The 19,009-nt window shown below is 48.4% G+C and overlaps 1 protein-coding gene across 9 annotated transcripts in view; it reads right to left on the minus strand.

Annotated features, from left to right (window-relative positions):
- The window catches only part of AGAP1 (ArfGAP with GTPase domain, ankyrin repeat and PH domain 1), a 346,471-nt gene that overhangs the window by 107,364 nt on the left and 220,098 nt on the right, over positions 1-19,009 (minus strand). For all 9 annotated transcript variants that reach the window (XM_083154566.1, XM_083154565.1, XM_083154567.1 and 6 more), the window contains 3 exons: positions 15,641-15,768; positions 12,884-13,039; positions 6,809-6,901 (listed from right to left, as the gene is read on the minus strand). In XM_083154566.1, coding sequence (XP_083010692.1) covers positions 6,809-6,901; positions 12,884-13,039; positions 15,641-15,768 — 377 coding nt within the window. The remainder of the gene's footprint in view (positions 1-6,808; positions 6,902-12,883; positions 13,040-15,640; positions 15,769-19,009) is intronic.

Consider the following 19,009-nt stretch of genomic DNA (forward strand, 5'->3'; position numbering starts at 1 on the left):
GCTGCGCTCGCCACACTATTATATTCTCACTCCACGCCCTAGTGGATAGTAGGGCATGAAAAGGTCGTAGGACGCGTACCGCCGCCCCTCGCGGGCTCGCTGCGCTCGCCACGCTTCGGGTTCACGTTGATAGTGGAGTGGCTGTGAGCATCCAATATCATTCATCCATATCATGCATATCTGACACATTAAGGACAACTGAATTAAAGGTAATAACTGTGTAATTAACATAAGAATGAAATAAATTAGAATAACAAGTAATCATAAAGCACACAATAATCAATCAACATCATGATTTATCAACTAACGTGAGCGCATGCAGAATACGCTCAAATGTGTTGTCTCTCGCCAGGCATTTTCGCCACATGAACTCCTGCATGTAGGAATCTAGATGATGGCGGGCTGTGCCCCGCTGGCGTTTGTTGCGCCATTTTGCACACCCCCATAGTCGCTCAATGTTCTGTGTGTGTGCACCAGTCTCTGGGTCGACGAAGTTGAAGCGGTGATTTACCCGCAAGTGGCTGTAACCAGCCCGCTCCAGTTCACTAGTTTGGTAGGCGCGCCAGCAATCACTTACGATGGTGCTGCCAGGTGCCACGTGCTGCACAATTGCACCAATGAGAGTGGGTGCATCTCGTTTGGGAACTGCAACCATAAAACAGTCCCCTGTCTCCCGGCACACTCCTCCGAACACCCACTGCTGTGGGAGTACTCTGCCAACATTGGCCTTGCGTTTGACAAACAGGGTTTCATCAACCTCCACCATTTTGCCTAGGCCTCCAATCTGCTGCTGTGGCTGTGCCATTAAATCACATTGGCATGCCTCCCGCATCAAGGCGTTGTAAAAAATGGTGCTTTTATTGCAGATTTTTAAATTCTTTGCACAGAATTCAATTGATGTCAGTTCATCGCACCAGCACCAGATAAACCGCAGGATCGTCATGAATGGGAGCCTGCACCCAGGATAGAATAGGGAGGCCCGCAGACTCTGTTTTTTGCTGCAGCTTTTAATATAGCAGCGCCATTTGCGCTCTTTCAGGGACAGGCGCATAGGGTGGCCATTTGGGCATGTGGCAGTCAATGGGAGCAGCCCTTTCTCCTGCAGGAATGCGACTGTCTCTTCCTCTGTTTTTGGGAGGCTGAAGATGCCATCAACCACAGCCATTTTGGCAATAATAGTGTAAGGGGTGAAATGGGCCAGGTGTAAGGGGCCAAATGGGGCAATATTGGGGTAAATGTCCAATAATTCACCTCAGAAACGCTGTAAATCAATATCTGTCACACTCAAACACTTGCTCTCTCCTCTGGAAACTACCTCACACTGATTTTCTGCCAGATGTGCCAGAGGGCGGGTTTAAAAATGGGCGGGAAGTGTAAACATCGCGTCGCGTCGCATCGCATCCCATTGTATACCATACAATAAGCATACGATGCGACGAGATACGACGCGATGGAAAATCGCGTCGCATCGCGTCGCATCGTATGCTTATTATAATGGCATGCGATGACCACATCGGGCGCCCGGATAACTCACAAGTACCAACATTTTTTTTTAAAACATATTGGCCAATTTCACATTGTAATTTTATTTTAACATTGCTGTCTATGGGAAATCGGGTCCATCGCGTCTTTTAACATTACTGTCTATGGGAAATCGTGTCGGAAATCGGGTCCATCGTGTCTTTTAACATTACGGTCTATGGGAAATCGTGGGCATCGCGTCGCGGCTCCTTATAACGGCCACGACCGACGCGATGCCCCCGATTTCGGGCGCGATGAAAAAATCGGCAGCCCGGATAACTCACAAGTACCAATTTTTCTAATGCCATTTCTCTGTGAGCCCTTTTGTGGGGCTGCAAACCAAATTCTGTGATCTTGAGGCTATTGCAATGTTGCTCATACACCTGTGCGATGGTATGTGGCCCGATATCGCGCTGAGATTTCCATTGAACTCCCCGTGTGCTACATCGCATCGCAAGTGCTTTTTTCTTTTTCATTCGATTTGCATACAATCATGCGATAAATCGCATGTGCCTTGCGACCTGAATTTGGGTGATGGAATGAGGGATGAGCTATCTGGGGATATATAAATTGGCAGATCGCACATCGTACTGCAATAAATCACATGTGTTTAAAAACCACGGTACTTTTTTCCTAGCACGGCACCCATCGCATACCATGCCATAAGGTATGCGATGGTATGTGATGCGATGTGATATTCAGGAAAATGACCCTGATTGTACTATTAAATATCGCATAGCATTGCATGAGAACAAATAGCAAGCGAGCCACCGAGCCCGAAGCACGGCGACGTGGAATACATGTTAAGTAATTTGCATCCGCTCGCCATTTTTTCGGGCTCGCTGCGCTCGCCACACTATCTAAAATCAACTCCACGCCGACGTGGATAGTTGGGTGACACATACGATTTATCGAAATCGCATGATTGTACCCTATATCTCACAAGTGTATGCGCTGCATGAGTGCGCACTTAAAGTGTGTTCACATGGTGCGATTTTGCTTGCTATGCAAATGGGATCGAATCAAACGGCAAGCAAAACGCATTTGATCTGTACTGTATAGTTTTGCCTGCACAGTCTATTTTACGGTTTGATTTACATTCAACGGGAGTGCTCATGGGGATCAAATTGGCATTAAAAGAGGTGCAAATCATTCGATTTTTATCCTATAGTCAAAATTGAACACAAAGGCTCTTATTCAGATCTGATCGCAGTACAAATTTGTTCTCAAAATGGGCAAAACCATGTGCACTGGTGGGGCAGATGTAACATGTGCAGAGAGAGTTAGATTTGTGTGAGTTATTTTGTTTCTGTGCAGGGTAAATAGGGGCTGCATTATTTTTACACTGCAATTTTAGATTTCAGTTTCAACACACTCCAACCAAATCTAACTGTCTGCACGTGTTACATCTGCCCCACCTGCAGTGCACATGGTTTTTGCCCATTTTGAGAACAAATTTGTACTGCGATCAGATCTGAATAAGTCTCGCTGTGTGTACACAGCATTACTCGTGAATGCGCGCCAGCTGGTGGCTAATTAAAATCGACCCCAAACAATGTCAGCCTAGTAAATTGCAGACTGTCAGTGTGTTTTGTAACACCGTACACACAGACCTGCCACATTGTAAATAGTATGATATGGATGCAAAATAAAACAAAAACAAACTAAACATTTGAGATCAGAACATCACAAAAAGTAAAACAAATAAACAAACAAGGTCATCGTACCTTCAATCCTTTAAACACTGCGCACAAGCCGAAAATGCATTTATTTGATAATCCCGACACACCCAGCACCTCATTCGCACAATATGAAATATAATACACACAAGTATTAAAGTTCAGCCACACACGCACTATATCAAGCTCCCACATAAACACATACAAACACGCACACATTGCATCCAGCTCACATCCTCACATTGTTCCTATCATTACATTTAATTGGTAAACATGATTGTGGAGCTGGGAGAACAGACACTTAACGAAAAGCAACAAAAAGGGAAAAAATGAAGTGAGAGAGAGAGAGAGTGTGCAGACCCCAGGGAATTACCAAATCAATTAACAACTAATTCAGGATGTAATTTCCGGATTGCCTCTTAGCACAAAACTGTATCTTTAATTTCTCAAGCAATAAGCATCATCCAGAGAGAGGCCTCTAACACACACTGACGCTTCAAATGAGTTTACAAGTATCTCTTTTTGATTGGCTATATAACATTATTTTCTTCACAGTTCGTTGACACTGCTGCCGAGTGCTTGGAAAGATTTAATTATACTGGTACAATCGTTAGCAGCCTTCAGTCCCATCCACAAGGACTTGTAATGAGTCTCTGTGACTCAACCGACGCTGGGTGACCAAATTATATGCGGCAAAGTGATACAATTCCGCTCCTAATGGGAAACTGTTTATGGGCCCCATTTAATAAAGATTTGTCCCAGAGGCTCTGGCGCGAGGCGCTGGAAAGAGACGTACAAACTTCTGTCCAGAGAGCTGATCTATCTCTGGTGACAGCGGAGTGCGAGGTCTGTGTGCGGTTCTGTAGCGCTGGTTTAAAGGGGAACCCAGCGCTCATACAATGAGAATTCTCCAGCAAAATTCTTAGCAGTTCTACGGATTTATACGGCGCCGCCGCCGCAACCGCTTTATAGACCTAAAACGTGGCCTTATCTGGCATTAATACCAGGAATCTCCCAGCCCCAGTTCAGAAATAAAATGCGCTACCATCATATACTTCAGGGACCCTTGGGAACGTTCGGTAAACCCAGCAAATTACAGCGCACTGATTACTACTGCATTATAATCAGCGTCGCTGCGGAAAAGCAGGAATCAACGTGCACTGCTCATTGCAAATAGAAAGCGAGGGTGAAAGCCACCCAAAGTTTATATCAAAAGGACGCCGGCCTCTATAGGTTTATTGTCAGAGAGCTGCGGAGCTGTGCAGATGTGAAAAATCATCGCCCCGCAAGGGGGGGGGGGGTCACACATGTCTAAACGGCAAGCTCTGTGCCCCAGACCAAAAGCATGAGTACCAGAGTCGCAGGGATGATCGGGGGGGCTACAGACCCAGGCAGCTGATACCTCTGGCGCCACCTCCCATCTGCCAGCATGGATCTGCATGTCACCTTCCTTGCCTCATTTGTACCTCATTAACTGCCTCTGACTTAACAAGATTTATGCAAATGGCACCAGAGGAGCCCCAGCCTCCCACTGCAATCAGGCGTTCGGTATGTATGGCTCTCTGCAGCCAAGTGATGTGCAGGACTACAGAGAAGTGAGCTCAGAAGAATACATCGACGTGTGCTGGAGCTAAGCTGTGGATAACATATAAACAATTCAATAACCAGAAGAACGTAAAAAACACTATAAATGTCATGTAACCATCAACAGACACTAATCATCATTGGGCAGCACAGATGGTGTAATGGTTAGCATTACTGCCTCACAGCACTGAGGTCATGGGTTCTGTCCCCACCATGTGTTATATATACGGGGCAGTACGGGTGGTGTAATGGTTAGCATTACTGCCTCACAGCACTGAGGTCATGGGTTCTATCCCCACCATGTGTTATATATACGGGGCAGTACGGACGGTGTAATGGTTAGCATTACTGCCTCACAGCACTGAGGTCATGGGTTCTATCCCCACCATGTGTTATATATACGGGGCAGTACGGACAGTGTAATGGTTAGCATTACTGCCTCACAGTGCTGAGGTCATGGGTTCTATCCCCACCATGTGTTATATATATGGGGCAGTACGGATGGTGTAATGGTTAGCATTACTGCCTCACAGCACTGAGGTCATGGGTTCGATTCCCACCATGGTCCTAACTGTGCTGAGTTTGTATATTCTCCCCGTACTTGCGTGGGTTTCCTCCGGGTACTCCGGTTTCCTCACACAACCCAAAAATATATTGGTAGGCTAACTGGCTCCCAATAAAATTAACCCTAGAATGTCTGTGTATATGTGGTAGGGAATATAGATTGTAAGCTCCACTGGGGCAGGGACTGATGTGAGTGTTCTAATATTCTCTGTAAAGCGCTGCGGAATATGTGCGCGCTATATAAATAACTGGTAATAATAATACAATTTATGTCTTAATTTAACTCCCGCCACTGGATGAATGCGCACAAGGCTGCATGGAACAGAGCCTTCGTATTCTTGGGCAACGTTAATAGATTTATTAATACTGTAGATGAGTGTGTACGTGGATCTTTTCCATATTACCCCTGTCCCTATGGACAGTTATAAATTCCCTTTTGTCAGTAGGAAATAAACAATAAATTTAAAGGAGATTTTTTGTTTGTACCCCTCAAAATGCATCAGCTCGCTGGAACTTTTGCTTGTAGAATTGTCTATGACTACTGACTCTGGGGGGGGGGTTTACTAAGCATCATCCTCCGTGCTCCTGTAAACGGCGGCATAAACCTGTACGACAGAAACCCAAACTCCTGTAGAGCCCAAAAAAGGCTCCCCGACGTCTGCCCAGGCAGGAATCACAAGTTGTATATCTGGTCTCTGCCTCGTTATATAAAGCTCTCGCGTTCTCTCTCTCTCTCTGGATCCACACCAAAGCGTTTCCTCCTCGTTAGGCTATTAACGGCCTCTTGTGGGCTAACGTTTTCTAACCCCGGCTCCTGCTGATTCTACCTCATCTCCCCCCCCCCCCCTTTTCCTCGCACGTCACCAGAAAGGATTAATTAAGCCTGTTCATTAGGGCTGTAAACGCTCACTCGGGTAATGGAGGCCTAAATGAAACTGAACCTAATCAAAAGGTACAAGTACTTCATTAGCAAATTACAAACAGGGTCTTGCAGCTGACACGTTCCGTGTGGCTAATTGCCCGTCGGCCGTCAGAGGGGGGCTCAGATTACCAGCCAAATCAAGCCCGTGCGTGCTTACCAGAGGGGGGCTCCCAATCCCCCCGTAGACAGACGCAGAGAGGCCCAATCAAAGTGTTCTGCACAAAAGGCGTGACTTTGAAGCTGCCTGGGCCTGCTCGCCTCCCCCTGCACAGCTCACTTCATTAAGGCCTGTTGTCACATGGCAGATCCCCTCCCCCCTCTCACACCACCTCTTTATCCTAATGATCCCATTTTAATGTGCGCAGGATTCGTGCCTAATTGATGTCAAGTGAGCAACTCTTCCACATTCGGCGAGGGGGGGGGGGCATCAAACGCGGTGCAGAGAGCGGGGGGCTCGGAGACGAGACCCCGAGCGTGGGCTCCTCTAATTACACTCTGGAGCCTGGCGGAGGGAGGCGGAGGCAGAGAGGAAGCTTACCTGTTTAATTGGTATTGCTCGCCCGCTGCCGATGCTGTCTGCTCTGCTCTCTAGACCTTTCTTATCTTTGTCTGGGTCGCTCCCTTTTCGAGACTGAAAAGCAAGAGTTCACATCCCGTTAAAACCTCCACAAACACAGAGCGTCCGCTCTCCCGGCGCGCCTCCCGCCCCCTGCCAGAGGAGCCGTGTGCTTCATTTAATCTGCTGTGGACACAGAAATAAGAACAGCAAGGTTAGATTGTCAGCTCCTGCCTTCCTGTGTGATTGCTGCGCACTCGGAAAACTCTTCGTTAACCCTTCAGAAACCACCGAGGATTCTTTCCCATTTCACTAACAGTTATCTTATGGAATCTTTACCCTTTACATGGTGATGCGGTATTCTCCTTACCTCCGCATATCACCATCTGATTGGTCCTGATTGTATTAGAAGACGCTGCAGGGGTAACTAACCGACTCGTGTTTGAGTGAAGGTTCTGATTGTGAGAGGCACGGATGCAGTTGTGTCACTTACCGTTGCCTAGACTTTACGGTAATGCCATGGCTGATCAAGTGAGTACCGCAATTACGCCTTGGTGTGTACCTAGACACATGGGTGCTCTATCGGTAACAGTATAGGTGCACCATCTTAACGTATGGGCTCAATGGGCAGCTGCCCATGGGCCCCCCCTTTGTAGGGGCCTTTGAGTTGGGGCAGATTGGGTTGTGGGAATCTGCCTTCTGGGGAGGCGGTAGAGAATGCTTCCTGGTCACCATGATTGTGAATCACACACAGAGCGACCAATCAGCATTCACTTCCTGCTTCCCGGACTGCAGCCAGACGGAGAACGACTGTCAGCATATGCTGATTGGTGGATGGCTGAAGCTATTCACCAATCAGAGTGCTGACAGATATTCACTGTATGGAAGCAAGTGCGGAGAAGGCGCGAGACCACAGGAGAGGCCATGTTATGTTTTTTGTTTGTTTACATTTTTTTCCCCGTCAATATGTATAGAGGGGCCCGAAATGCATTGCTTTGCCCGAGGCCTACAATGCTGGTAAAATGGCCCTGGTACCAGCGCTACAACAGGAGGCGTTCCTCCGTCTGGGCACGGTCACCTATATGAGAGGTTGTGTGTCTTCCGATGGAGCCACTTACTGTACATGGATCTGCTTAGCCATCCCCAGCAAAGGCCACTGAATTCCACAGACCGTGCAACCGACTCTGTCCTGCATCTCTGGCCGCTCATAGGGGACTCCCTCGCACGGCCAGACATAAAGCATCGGCAACTGAGTGCACCTTTGACATTGTGCGTCTCAGAGTCAGACAGAGTGTTGGGTGTGTTGCTGTAGCATGCACGATAGTATTGATATCCCAGCAGCATCTAGATCAGTGTTTTTCAACCACTGTGCCGTGGCACACTAGTGTGCCTTGAGCTGTTCTCAAGTGTGACCCCAGATCTAGAGATGCCCAGACTAGCTTACAACCACCACAAGTTCAACTGTTATTTACTGGTCTCTTCTTTTCATATAAAGGGCCAATGTATTTTATTTTGGTTACCTGTGGGGACCAGTGTGAATGTTTTTTATATGGGGGCCAATAGGTTTTTTGTTTTCCTGTGGTGGCCAATGTGTTTTGCCCTGTGGGGATCTCATGGTGTGTCTTGGCCATTTTTAAATCTTATTTAGTGTGCCGCAAGGTAAAAAGGTTGAAAATCACAGATCTAGATGGTCAGATTACTGACAGCGGTATCCTGGCATTCATGTCCCAATGAGTATTGTAACTCTAACTCACCAGTATCTGCCCCCTTCCAGATCCTAACTCTAACTCACCAGTATCTGCCCCCTTCCAGATCCTAACTCTAACTCACCAGTACCTGCCCCCTTCCAGATCCTCTCTCTCACTCACCAGTACCTGCCCCCCTCCAGACCCTAACTCACCAGTACCTGCCCCCTTCCAGACCCTAACTCACCAGTACCTGCCCCCTTCCAGACCCTAACTACCTCACCAGTACCTGCCCCCTTCCAGATCTAACTCTAACTCACCAGTACCTGCCCCCTTCCAGATCCTAACTCTAACTCACCAGTACCTGCCCCCTTCCAGATCCTAACTCTAACTCACCAGTACCTGCCCCCTTCCAGATCCTAACTCACCAGTACCTGCCCCCTTCCAGATCCTAACTCTAACTCACCAGTAACTGCCCCTTCCAGATCCTAACTCATACTCACCAGTACCGGCCCCCCTCCAGACCCTAACTACCTCACCAGTACCTGCCCCCTTCCAGACCCTAACTCTAACTCACCAGTACCTGCCCCCTTCCAGACCCTAACTCTAACTCACCAGTACCTGCCCCCTTCCAGACACTAACTACGTCACCAGTACCTGCCCCCTTCCAGATCCTAACTCACCAGTACCTGCCCCCTTCCAGATCCTAACTCACCAGTACCTGCCCCCTTCCAGATCCTAACTCATACTCACCAGTACCGGCCCCCCTCCAGACCCTAACTACCTCACCAGTACCTGCCCCCTTCCAGACCCTAACTACCTCACCAGTACCTGCCCCCTTCCAGATCCTAACTCTAACTCACCAGTACCTGCCCCCTTCCAGACCCTAACTACCTCACCAGTACCTGCCCCCTTCCAGATCCTAACTCACCAGTACCTGCCCCCTTCCAGACCCTAACTACCTCACCAGTACCTACCCCCTTCCAGACCCTAACTCACCAGTACCTGCCCCCTTCCAGATCCTAACTCACCAGTACCTGCCCCCTTCCAGACCCTAACTACCTCACCAGTACCTGCCCCCTTCCAGACCCTAACTCTAACTCACCAGTACCTGCCCCCTTCCAGACCCTAACTCTAACTCACCAGTACCTGCCCCCTTCCAGACCCTAACTACCTCACCAGTACCTGCCCCCTTCCAGACCCTAACTCACCAGTACCTGCCCCCTTCCAGACCCTAACTCACCAGTACCTGCCCCCTTCCAGATCCTAACTCACCAGTACCTGCCCCCTTCCAGACCCTAACTCACCAGTACCTGCCCCCTTCCAGACCCTAACTCACCAGTACCTGCCCCCTTCCAGATCCTAACTCACCAGTACCTGCCCCCTTCCAGATCCTAACTCTAACTCACCAGTAACTGCCCCTTCCAGATCCTAACTCATACTCACCAGTACCGGCCCCCCTCCAGACCCTAACTACCTCACCAGTACCTGCCCCCTTCCAGACCCTAACACTAACTCACCAGTACATGCCCCCTTCCAGACCCTAACTACCTCACCAGTAACTGCCCCCTTCCAGATCCTAACTCACCAGTACCTGCCCCCTTCCAGACCCTAACTACCTAACCAGTACCTGCCCCCTTCCAGACCCTAACTCTAACTCACCAGTACCTGCCCCCTTCCAGACCCTAACTCTAACTCACCAGTACCTGCCCCCTTCCAGACCCTATCTACCTCACTAGTACCTGCCCCCTTCCAGACCCTAACTCTAACTCACCAGTACCTGCCCCCTTCCAGACCCTAACTACCTCACCAGTACCTGCCCCCTTCCAGACCCTAACTCACCAGTACCTGCCCCCTTCCAGACCCTAACTCACCAGTACCTGCCCCCTTCCAGATCCTAACTCACCAGTACCTGCCCCCTTCCAGACCCTAACTCTAACTCACCAGTACCTGCCCCCTTCCAGACCCTAACTCTAACTCACCAGTACCTGCCCCCTTCCAGACCCTAACTACCTCACCAGTACCTGCCCCCTTCCAGACCCTAACACTAACTCACAGTCTCACCCTAACCACCCCCAAAACTTATTTATAACTGACCCTGCAGCCTAACCCTAACTGCTCCCCCCACAGCCTAAACCAAACTGCTTCTCCCTCCCTGCAGCCTAACCCCCACAACAGCCTACCCTAAACCCCCCCCCCCCCCAGCCTAGTCCTAACCATCCCCTGCGGCTTAATCCTAACCACAGCTAATAACCCCCCTTCCTTCACACCGTCTAACCTAACACTAACCCCAGTACTTCCTGTTGGGATGCCGCCGTCGACATTTTGACCGAATCCTGTAACAAAGCGACATGCAACAAATTGCTTGGGGACAGACCTTCGGGTACGTCACTGCGGTAGAAGCCATAGGACTCATCAAATATTAGAAGCGGAGAGTATAATCTATTTTACAATAGAGGGGCGTGATTTCCTAATGGGACAACTGTCGGTAGAACTACACACCTATACCCCCCTCTAGCGGGGGCCTATCCCCTTTCATCACATGATATGAAAAGACTAGGGGACATAAATAAAAGGTCCGGGCGTGCCAGAGGTGCGGATGGGGGACGATCTAGGACGTTCTAGCAGCAATCATTTACAAGGCAAACCCAAATATTACCAGCATACAACAAATATACTTGGAAAGTTATTACCCCTAATTTAACTTGGGATTGAGGCAAAGGAACAATATGGGTCTATTCACTCCCAGCACAGTAATTTATGCCGAGATATGCAAAACATTCATGTTACAAAATAACTCATCATTCTAACAAAAAGTGCACCCGTCACCTTAACTGCCTAAAAGCAGACATTTTGTGGGCGGAGCCCATGTTTTAACGAAGGCAGCCTATCATTTCACTAGGATCTAATGCCAACAGACTATAGATAATCGCTAACAGCCTCACCTACTCAGGGTAATCCTGTTTATTCCTAATGATTTAGACCAGGCATGGCCAAACGATGGCCCTGCAGCTGTCGTGAAACTACAAGTCCCATCATGACTTGCCACAGTTTTGCTATTAGGGAAGGCTAACACTATGGCAAGGCATGCTGGGATGTGTAGTTTCACAACAGCTGGAGGGCAACACTTTGGACATACCAGTAACCTGTCTTGGACAAGCTTTGGATTAAAAAAAACGGGGTAAGACACAGCAGTCCCCCAATAAGCTGCAATGACCAAGTTCTGGCTGAATATAAAAAAAATAAAAAAAAGAAGAATCGGCAGCTGCGTGGTACCGAAGACCTGGGAAACCCGCAGTTGTACTAGTCTGGGGTTCTGTGCAGCAGGTAGCGTAACAGTGATATAGGCGAGACGTGGCCTTGTGATTAACTCACTTACAGATAATAGCGATGTGTAGTCAGAGAGAAGGAGATTTATAGTACGAGGAAGTAGTGGTACATCTCTCACTCTAGAGTAACTAACCCTGACAGCTACACTCCATTACTTTGTCCAGCAACATTACTCATACCATACCAACCGCTGGGGAACTCCGCAGCATGCCCCAGCCACACAAAATGACTTAACTCTTTATCTACACATGTAACATTTATACTACAATGCAGATTGCAGGACGCATCTGTCTGCATTGTCAGCAGCTTACTGACGCCGGCGCTGCAGGGTCTCCTCGACACACACAAAAGGTATTGCGGTTTGTTTCTTGTAATTAGGAAGCGAGGACTGTGATACGGCCACAATGGGACACAATCTCTACAAACCCATGTGTGGGGTATTTACAAAGGGTGAAACAATATACAACAGTGTCTGGTCTATAAAAGCGATTCTTTCATTCTTGCTGAATCTCGTCTTGTTTTATGAGAGGGATCCGTAGAAAAGAATAGATTGGCTTCCTACAGAATCCGTCTCTGCATTTCCCGAGTCATCGGGAAAAAGTCTCTTGATTCATGCTGCCACCTGGTGGCAGAGATAAGTACGTGCAAGAATATAGCATTCGTCCAAATGACAATATGTATTGTGGTTGGTGTGTACACTCAATATATCTGAACGACGTAATTCGCAGACATATCCCGTCGGCCCTGCAGTACAGCCGATGGACAATACACAGACATCTCCATTGTGCTAGCAAATTCATACAGACAAGTCAAACAGCTGATTGGTGAGTGTGTATGCTTAACAAACTGTGCATGGTGTCGGCTGTTCCATCGGCATTATGTCTAGGTTACGGATTTTGATTTGGTCAGCCAAAGTTAAGTCTGCATCTACTGGGTATAAGAGACGGGTGCACTTTTAAGAATGGCGCAGCTACAGTTACCCCGACTGTATGACTTGCAGAGTCCTCAGTCTGCAGCGACAAGAGGGATAAGAACCACTCACCGTGAACAGGTTGGACCGCCGTTTGGACTGTTTCCGCACCGGCGTGGGGGTACTGGCTGTGGGCGGAACGTCAATCCTCAGCTCCTTCTGGCTAGTGCTGGGAGTGGAGGGGACCGACGAGGAATAGTCACTGAGGCTGCCTCCTCCATTACTGGTCTGTGTAGACAGAAAACATGCTGTACATACAAGAAACACGTCTGTATCCACCACTTACCCATGTCCCCATGTAGTTTACCTCTCACCCCCATGTTCCCGTGTAGTCTACCTCTCACCCCCATGTTCCCGTGTAGTTTACGTCTCACCCCCATGTTCCCGTGTAGTTTACCTCACCCCCATGTCCCCGTGTACTTTACCTCTCACCCCCATGTCCCCGTGTAGTTTACCTCTCACCCCCATGTCCCCATGTAGTTTACCTCTCACCCCCATGTTCCCGTGTAGTCTACCTCTCTCCCCCATGTTCCCGTGTAGTTTACCTCACCCCCATGTCCCCGTGTACTTTACCTCTCACCCCCATGTTCCCGTGTAGTTTACCTCTCACCCCCATGTCCCCATGTAGTTTACCTCTCACCCCCATGTTCCCGTGTAGTCTACCTCTCTCCCCCATGTTCCCGTGTAGTTTACCTCACCCCCATGTCCCCGTGTAGTTTACCTCTCACCCCCATGACCCTGTGTAGTTTACCTCTCACCCCCATGACCCCGTGTAGTTTACCTATCACCCCCATCTTCCCATGTAGTTTACCTCTCACCCCCATGTCCCCATGTAAGTTTACCTCTCACCCCCATGTTCCCGTGTAGTTTTCCTCTCACCTCCATGTTCCCGTGTAGTTTACCTCTCACCCCCATTTCCCCGTGTAGATTACCTCTCACCCCCATGTCCCCGTGTAGTTTACCTTTCACCCCCATGTCCCCGTGTAGTCTGCCTCTCACCCCTATGTCCCCGTGTAGTCTGCCTCTCACCCCCATGTCCCCGTGTAGTTTACCTCTCACCCCCATGTCCCCGTGTAGTTTACCTCTCACCCCCATGTCCCCGTGTAGTTTACGTCTCACCCCCATGTCCCCGTGTAGTTTACCTCTCACCCCCATGTCCCCATGTACTTTACTTCTCACCCCCATGTCCACGTGTAGTTTACCTATCACCCCCATGTCCCCGTGTAGTTTACCTCTCACCCCCATGACCCCGTGTAGTTTACCTCTCACACCCATGTCCCCGTGTAGTTTACCTCTCACCCCCATGTTCCCGTGTAGTTTACCTCTCACCCCCATGTCCCCGTGTAGTTTACCTCTCACCCCCATGTCCCCGTGTAGTTTACCTCTCACCCCCATGTCCCCGTGTAGTTTACCTCTCACCCCCATGTCCCCGTGTAGTCTGCCTCTCACCCCCATGTCCCCGTGTAGTTTACGTCTCACCCCCATGTCCCCGTGTAGTTTACCTCTCACCCCCATGTCCCCATGTACTTTACTTCTCACCCCCATGTCCACGTGTAGTTTACCTATCACCCCCATGTCCCCGTGTAGTTTACCTCTCACCCCCATGACCCCGTGTAGTTTACCTCTCACACCCATGTCCCCGTGTAGTTTACCTCTCACCCCCATGACCCCGTGTAGTTTACCTCTCACACCCATGTCCCCGTGTAGTCTGCCTCTCACCCCCATGTCCCCGTGTAGTCTGCCTCTCACCCCCATGTCCCCGTGTAGTCTGCCTCTCACCCCCATGTCCCCGTGTAGTTTACCTCTCACCCCCATGTCCCCGTGTAGTTTACCTCTCACCCCCATGTCCCCGTGTAGTTTACCTCTCACCCCCATGTCCCCGTGTAGTTTACGTCTCACCCCCATGTCCCCGTGTAGTTTACCTCTCACCCCCATGTCCCCATGTACTTTACTTCTCACCCCCATGTCCACGTGTAGTTTACCTATCACCCCCATGTCCCCGTGTAGTTTACCTCTCACCCCCATGTCACCGTGTAGTTTACCTCTCACCCCCATGTCCCCGTGTAGTCTGCCTCTCACCCCCATGTCCCCGTGTAGTTTACCTCTCACCCCCATGTCCCCGTGTAGTTTACCTCTCACCCCCATGTCCCCGTGTAGTCTGCCTCTCACCCCCATGTCCCTGTGTAGTCTGCCTCTCACCCCCTTTCCTACTCTTGCTTCCTGCCCTCAGTTGCCCTGTGTCTCCCATTTGGGTCTCTCCCACATCTATAGTATGTTGGCTCCTATGAGCAGGGCCCTCCTCCCTCCTGTCTCCTCATCTACTGCTCCTTGCCACATTCGCCAGATCCTCCTTGGACTCTCTGCCCCAGAAATCTATACCGGTTAGTTGTGCCCAAGCCTTTGGTTACCGGTTTAAAAAAAAAAATTTTCATTGTGCCACTTTGTAGCAGTGTAAAGAATTGTAGTGTTATTGTGCATTGTATACTGTATTGTACTGTGTTATCTTGTAATTGTTGCCCTCTGCATGGTGCTGCTGGCCATACATGGTAACCTAGAACATTTTTAATAATAATAATAATTAACATAATAACAATAATAATCAAACAAACATAATAATAGACATAATAATAAAAAACAATAGACAGCCCTGGATAAATTAGGACAGCTGTAGAACCCCAAGACCGAGCCCTAGAAGCTTGAGGCTAACTGGGACTTGTAGATCCACCGCATCTAGATCCGCAGGTCATGTAAGAGACACGTATCCCACCATATACTATAGCAAGGTGAGCAGCATCCCACTAATACTTCTTAACGAGCAGCTGCTCTTACCTGGCTGATATGTACGGCGGACACCTGAGCGGAGCAGACCGATGTGTGGCTGGGGGAGTTTGGCAGAGACTTGCAGGGACCGATGGACAGCTGCTGCTTCTTCCGAGTCGCTACGATCTTCTGGGCCACTGGAGACAAGGAGGCAATGAGAAAGTGGTGAGTAGAGAGCGGGGGAAAATCGGAGACACAAGGTGATGGCCCAAAGAGAGAAGAGCGTACTACCAGCACCAGCGGATGGGTCGTTGTTAGGATGTTACAAATAACGATGTGCCTGAATTATATACAGCCCAGAAGGCCGCTCTACACCAGGATCAGGCAGGTAACACAAACGCTCCTCCTGGGATCTGGTGGGCAAGCTACAACCGGTATCACTGTAGAATGCCTGTGCTGTATGTACTGATGGAATAGCCCCTGTGTGCTAGGCAGTAGGGATGGCCATCAATCATCGATGATTTTAAATCATCGATGGTTTATGGCCGATGTCGAATACTTTTGCCATTGATGGGGGAGAACCAGATGTTTTCCCTCCATCGATGGCAAAGCAAATCCGATGTTTTGCTGCTGTTTTTTTTCCAAAGTGCTGGGACACTGAGTGTAGCTCCGCCCTCGACATCTGTGAAGCCCCACCCACATGTTTTGGTTGACCATTGATATGTAAAACTATCGATGGTCATCCATTGCATAGTTTTACACCATCAATGGTCAGTTGCACTTTTGCCATCGATGGCAAATCCCACACTGCACTTCTACACACTGCTAACTGTGCAGAATGCTACGTGACAGTACACGTGGACGTGGAAATCGTGGCTCACTGTTACATTGCTGCAGAAGGTTTTCTCTAAAAGTTTTTTTTTGTTTTAAACTTCCGTCATTGCAAAATAAAGATATAAATGTAATTATTGTTACCTGCTGGCAATCATTACACTAAACTGGCCCTGATTTACTTTTCGGAACTACTAGATCCTGCAAGTTACCCATAAGTCAATGCCCTCCGTTCTAAGGTGGAGTTATGATGGCAGAGACGCCAAGCGTATTTGTGTTTCAGAGGATGTAAAACATAAAAAAACACAAAATAAACACTGCAAAAAACAAAAACAACAAAACAATAAAATCCTTAACACTGCTACAATAAAATCAAAGATAGCATTCCTTCAAGAGACCGGTCTATAACAGACACCTACTGCCGTATTAAGATCCACAGCGCACAGGACAAATTAGTATTGCACAGAAAAGGTCCTTCTGAAATGGGACTGCACCTTTAATGGTGATATTAAACCCTAATAGTTTTTAGACCACAGTACCCCAACCCCCATTGCCCCTTGAGCTCCTCGGCCAGAACAATGAATCCTACATTAGCCATAAAACATCCCCCCCTCCCAAAACCTGACACTCTCCCCTGGCCTCCCTCCCTTTCCCGCAACATTAAAACAAATTTATCTTCATTTATGTCGCAATTACCTCTCCGGGTTGTTAATTTGCTGGAAATAGAGCTATTCTTTAATTGCTCCTATTAATGGGGGGATTTAAATGCGCTTGTAATAAGCTGTTACCTTCAGAATGGGACAAAGTCACCCACAGCATATCAAGAGGAGAGAGCACAATCCTCTTGGGGGGGAAAGCCATACCCCCACAAAGGGGGGACCGGAGCCATGTCTGCATGGGGTTCTCATATTGTAGAAGGTGGGCTTCGGTATACATGGGGGGGTTTAACCCTCTCATGGTCCTGACGGGGTTAAAAAGCAGCCATTGCCTCTTTGCAAAACTAGACTGATGTGCTGATGACATTTATTTAGTACAGAACTAAACATGGACACGGAGTCACAGTGACACCCCATGCGGAGAGAGGGCCCACTGGCGTACCGGACACCCCTCGCCCTCTTCATTTACTGTACAATTATATCCAAGATGTAAGCTGCAATTCTGCTAAACGTCTGTATCCAGGGGACAGATCCAGGAGCCGGGCTCAGAGCGCAGGAGAGATTTATAGCAGAGGAGGGTCGTCCTCCTACCCCTGATATAGAGAGCGATCCTAATGGTCCCACGTTTATGGATTTATATGGCACTTAATGGGAAATTGCAGCAAAATAGGAGCAGAGTCAGCTGGAGACGGAATGTCACACAAATACGTAATTAATATACTGGCGGGCTTCACACTTGCACACACGCATATTTATCTATATATATATATGGCACTTGTGTATCCTGAAGACGGGCGTAAGCCTGAAATGCCGTCGATTAAAGCAAAGCCACGTTTTTTTATTTGAGTCCCGGAGTAACACATATATATATATATATATATATATCCGGACAGGTGGCCGGCACGTCCACAGCTCCAACGCTTTAAGCAATGCACTGGGTGCCTTCACCAGGAATGATGTAGTATAGCAAGGAAGTGCGGCACTCACAGTATAATGAAGTACACGGAAACAGCAGGTAAGTTTAGCAACGTTTCAACGTCCTTTTATTAGGACATTTTCATCAGGCTCGAAAAATGAACAAACATTACATACCTTTATACACCTCTGTGACAGCTGACTTCTGTCCACGCTGGCCCGCTTCCGGGTCCCACACGTATGACATCATCAGTGAATCGACAAGTGCACCCATCACCAAGACAACGGAACAAAACAAAAAATATATCTACATGACGCATGTGCGAGCGGTACGCAAGAAGCGCAACAAATGGCATTCCAGTATAAATTAAATATATATAAATACTAGGCAATACAATGCATGAATGGCAAAGGTCTGAGATAATGCACAAACACAAACACACATCTGTCACCACTTAAATACAACCGCTGAGCGAAAGATACGCTAATGCGAGTAGCAAAAAATACAACATAACTATTGGAGGCAGCTATGTGTTAGAAATGTGAATGGTGCCAGGGAGATTGCAACAAGACACGGAAAACATCATATCATGACAAGCGATGTATATGTATATATTACTTCCTAGACATGCAACTGATCCCAAGGTGTTCATTGAGGCCATTAGGCGCAATGGTCCCCAAACGGTGAATCCACCTAGTTTCACATTTAAGAAGTTTTAAACCTCTATTACCACCCCGGAGGCTCTGTGGAATGTGATCAATCATACGATATTTCAGCTGAGGGAGCGTATGTTTCATGGCAACAAAGTGTTTGGGAACAGGGAGGTCACACTTGCCACCCGATAATGCCGCTCTAATGGTGGAGCGGTGAGTTGTAATGCGTTCCTTGAAAGATCGCTCAGTCTTGCCTATGTAAGATAGGCCACACGGGCAGATAAGTTGGTACACAACATATCGAGTTTGGCAATTAAGAGTGTGTCTAATGGTGAATTTAGTGCCTTTCTGAGAAAGGTAAAAGGCGTTACCCGGGATCATG

This window comes from Crinia signifera, chromosome 7 (assembly GCF_055691185.1).
Source record: "Crinia signifera chromosome 7, ASM5569118v1, whole genome shotgun sequence".
Lineage (NCBI taxonomy): Eukaryota > Metazoa > Chordata > Amphibia > Anura > Myobatrachidae > Crinia > Crinia signifera.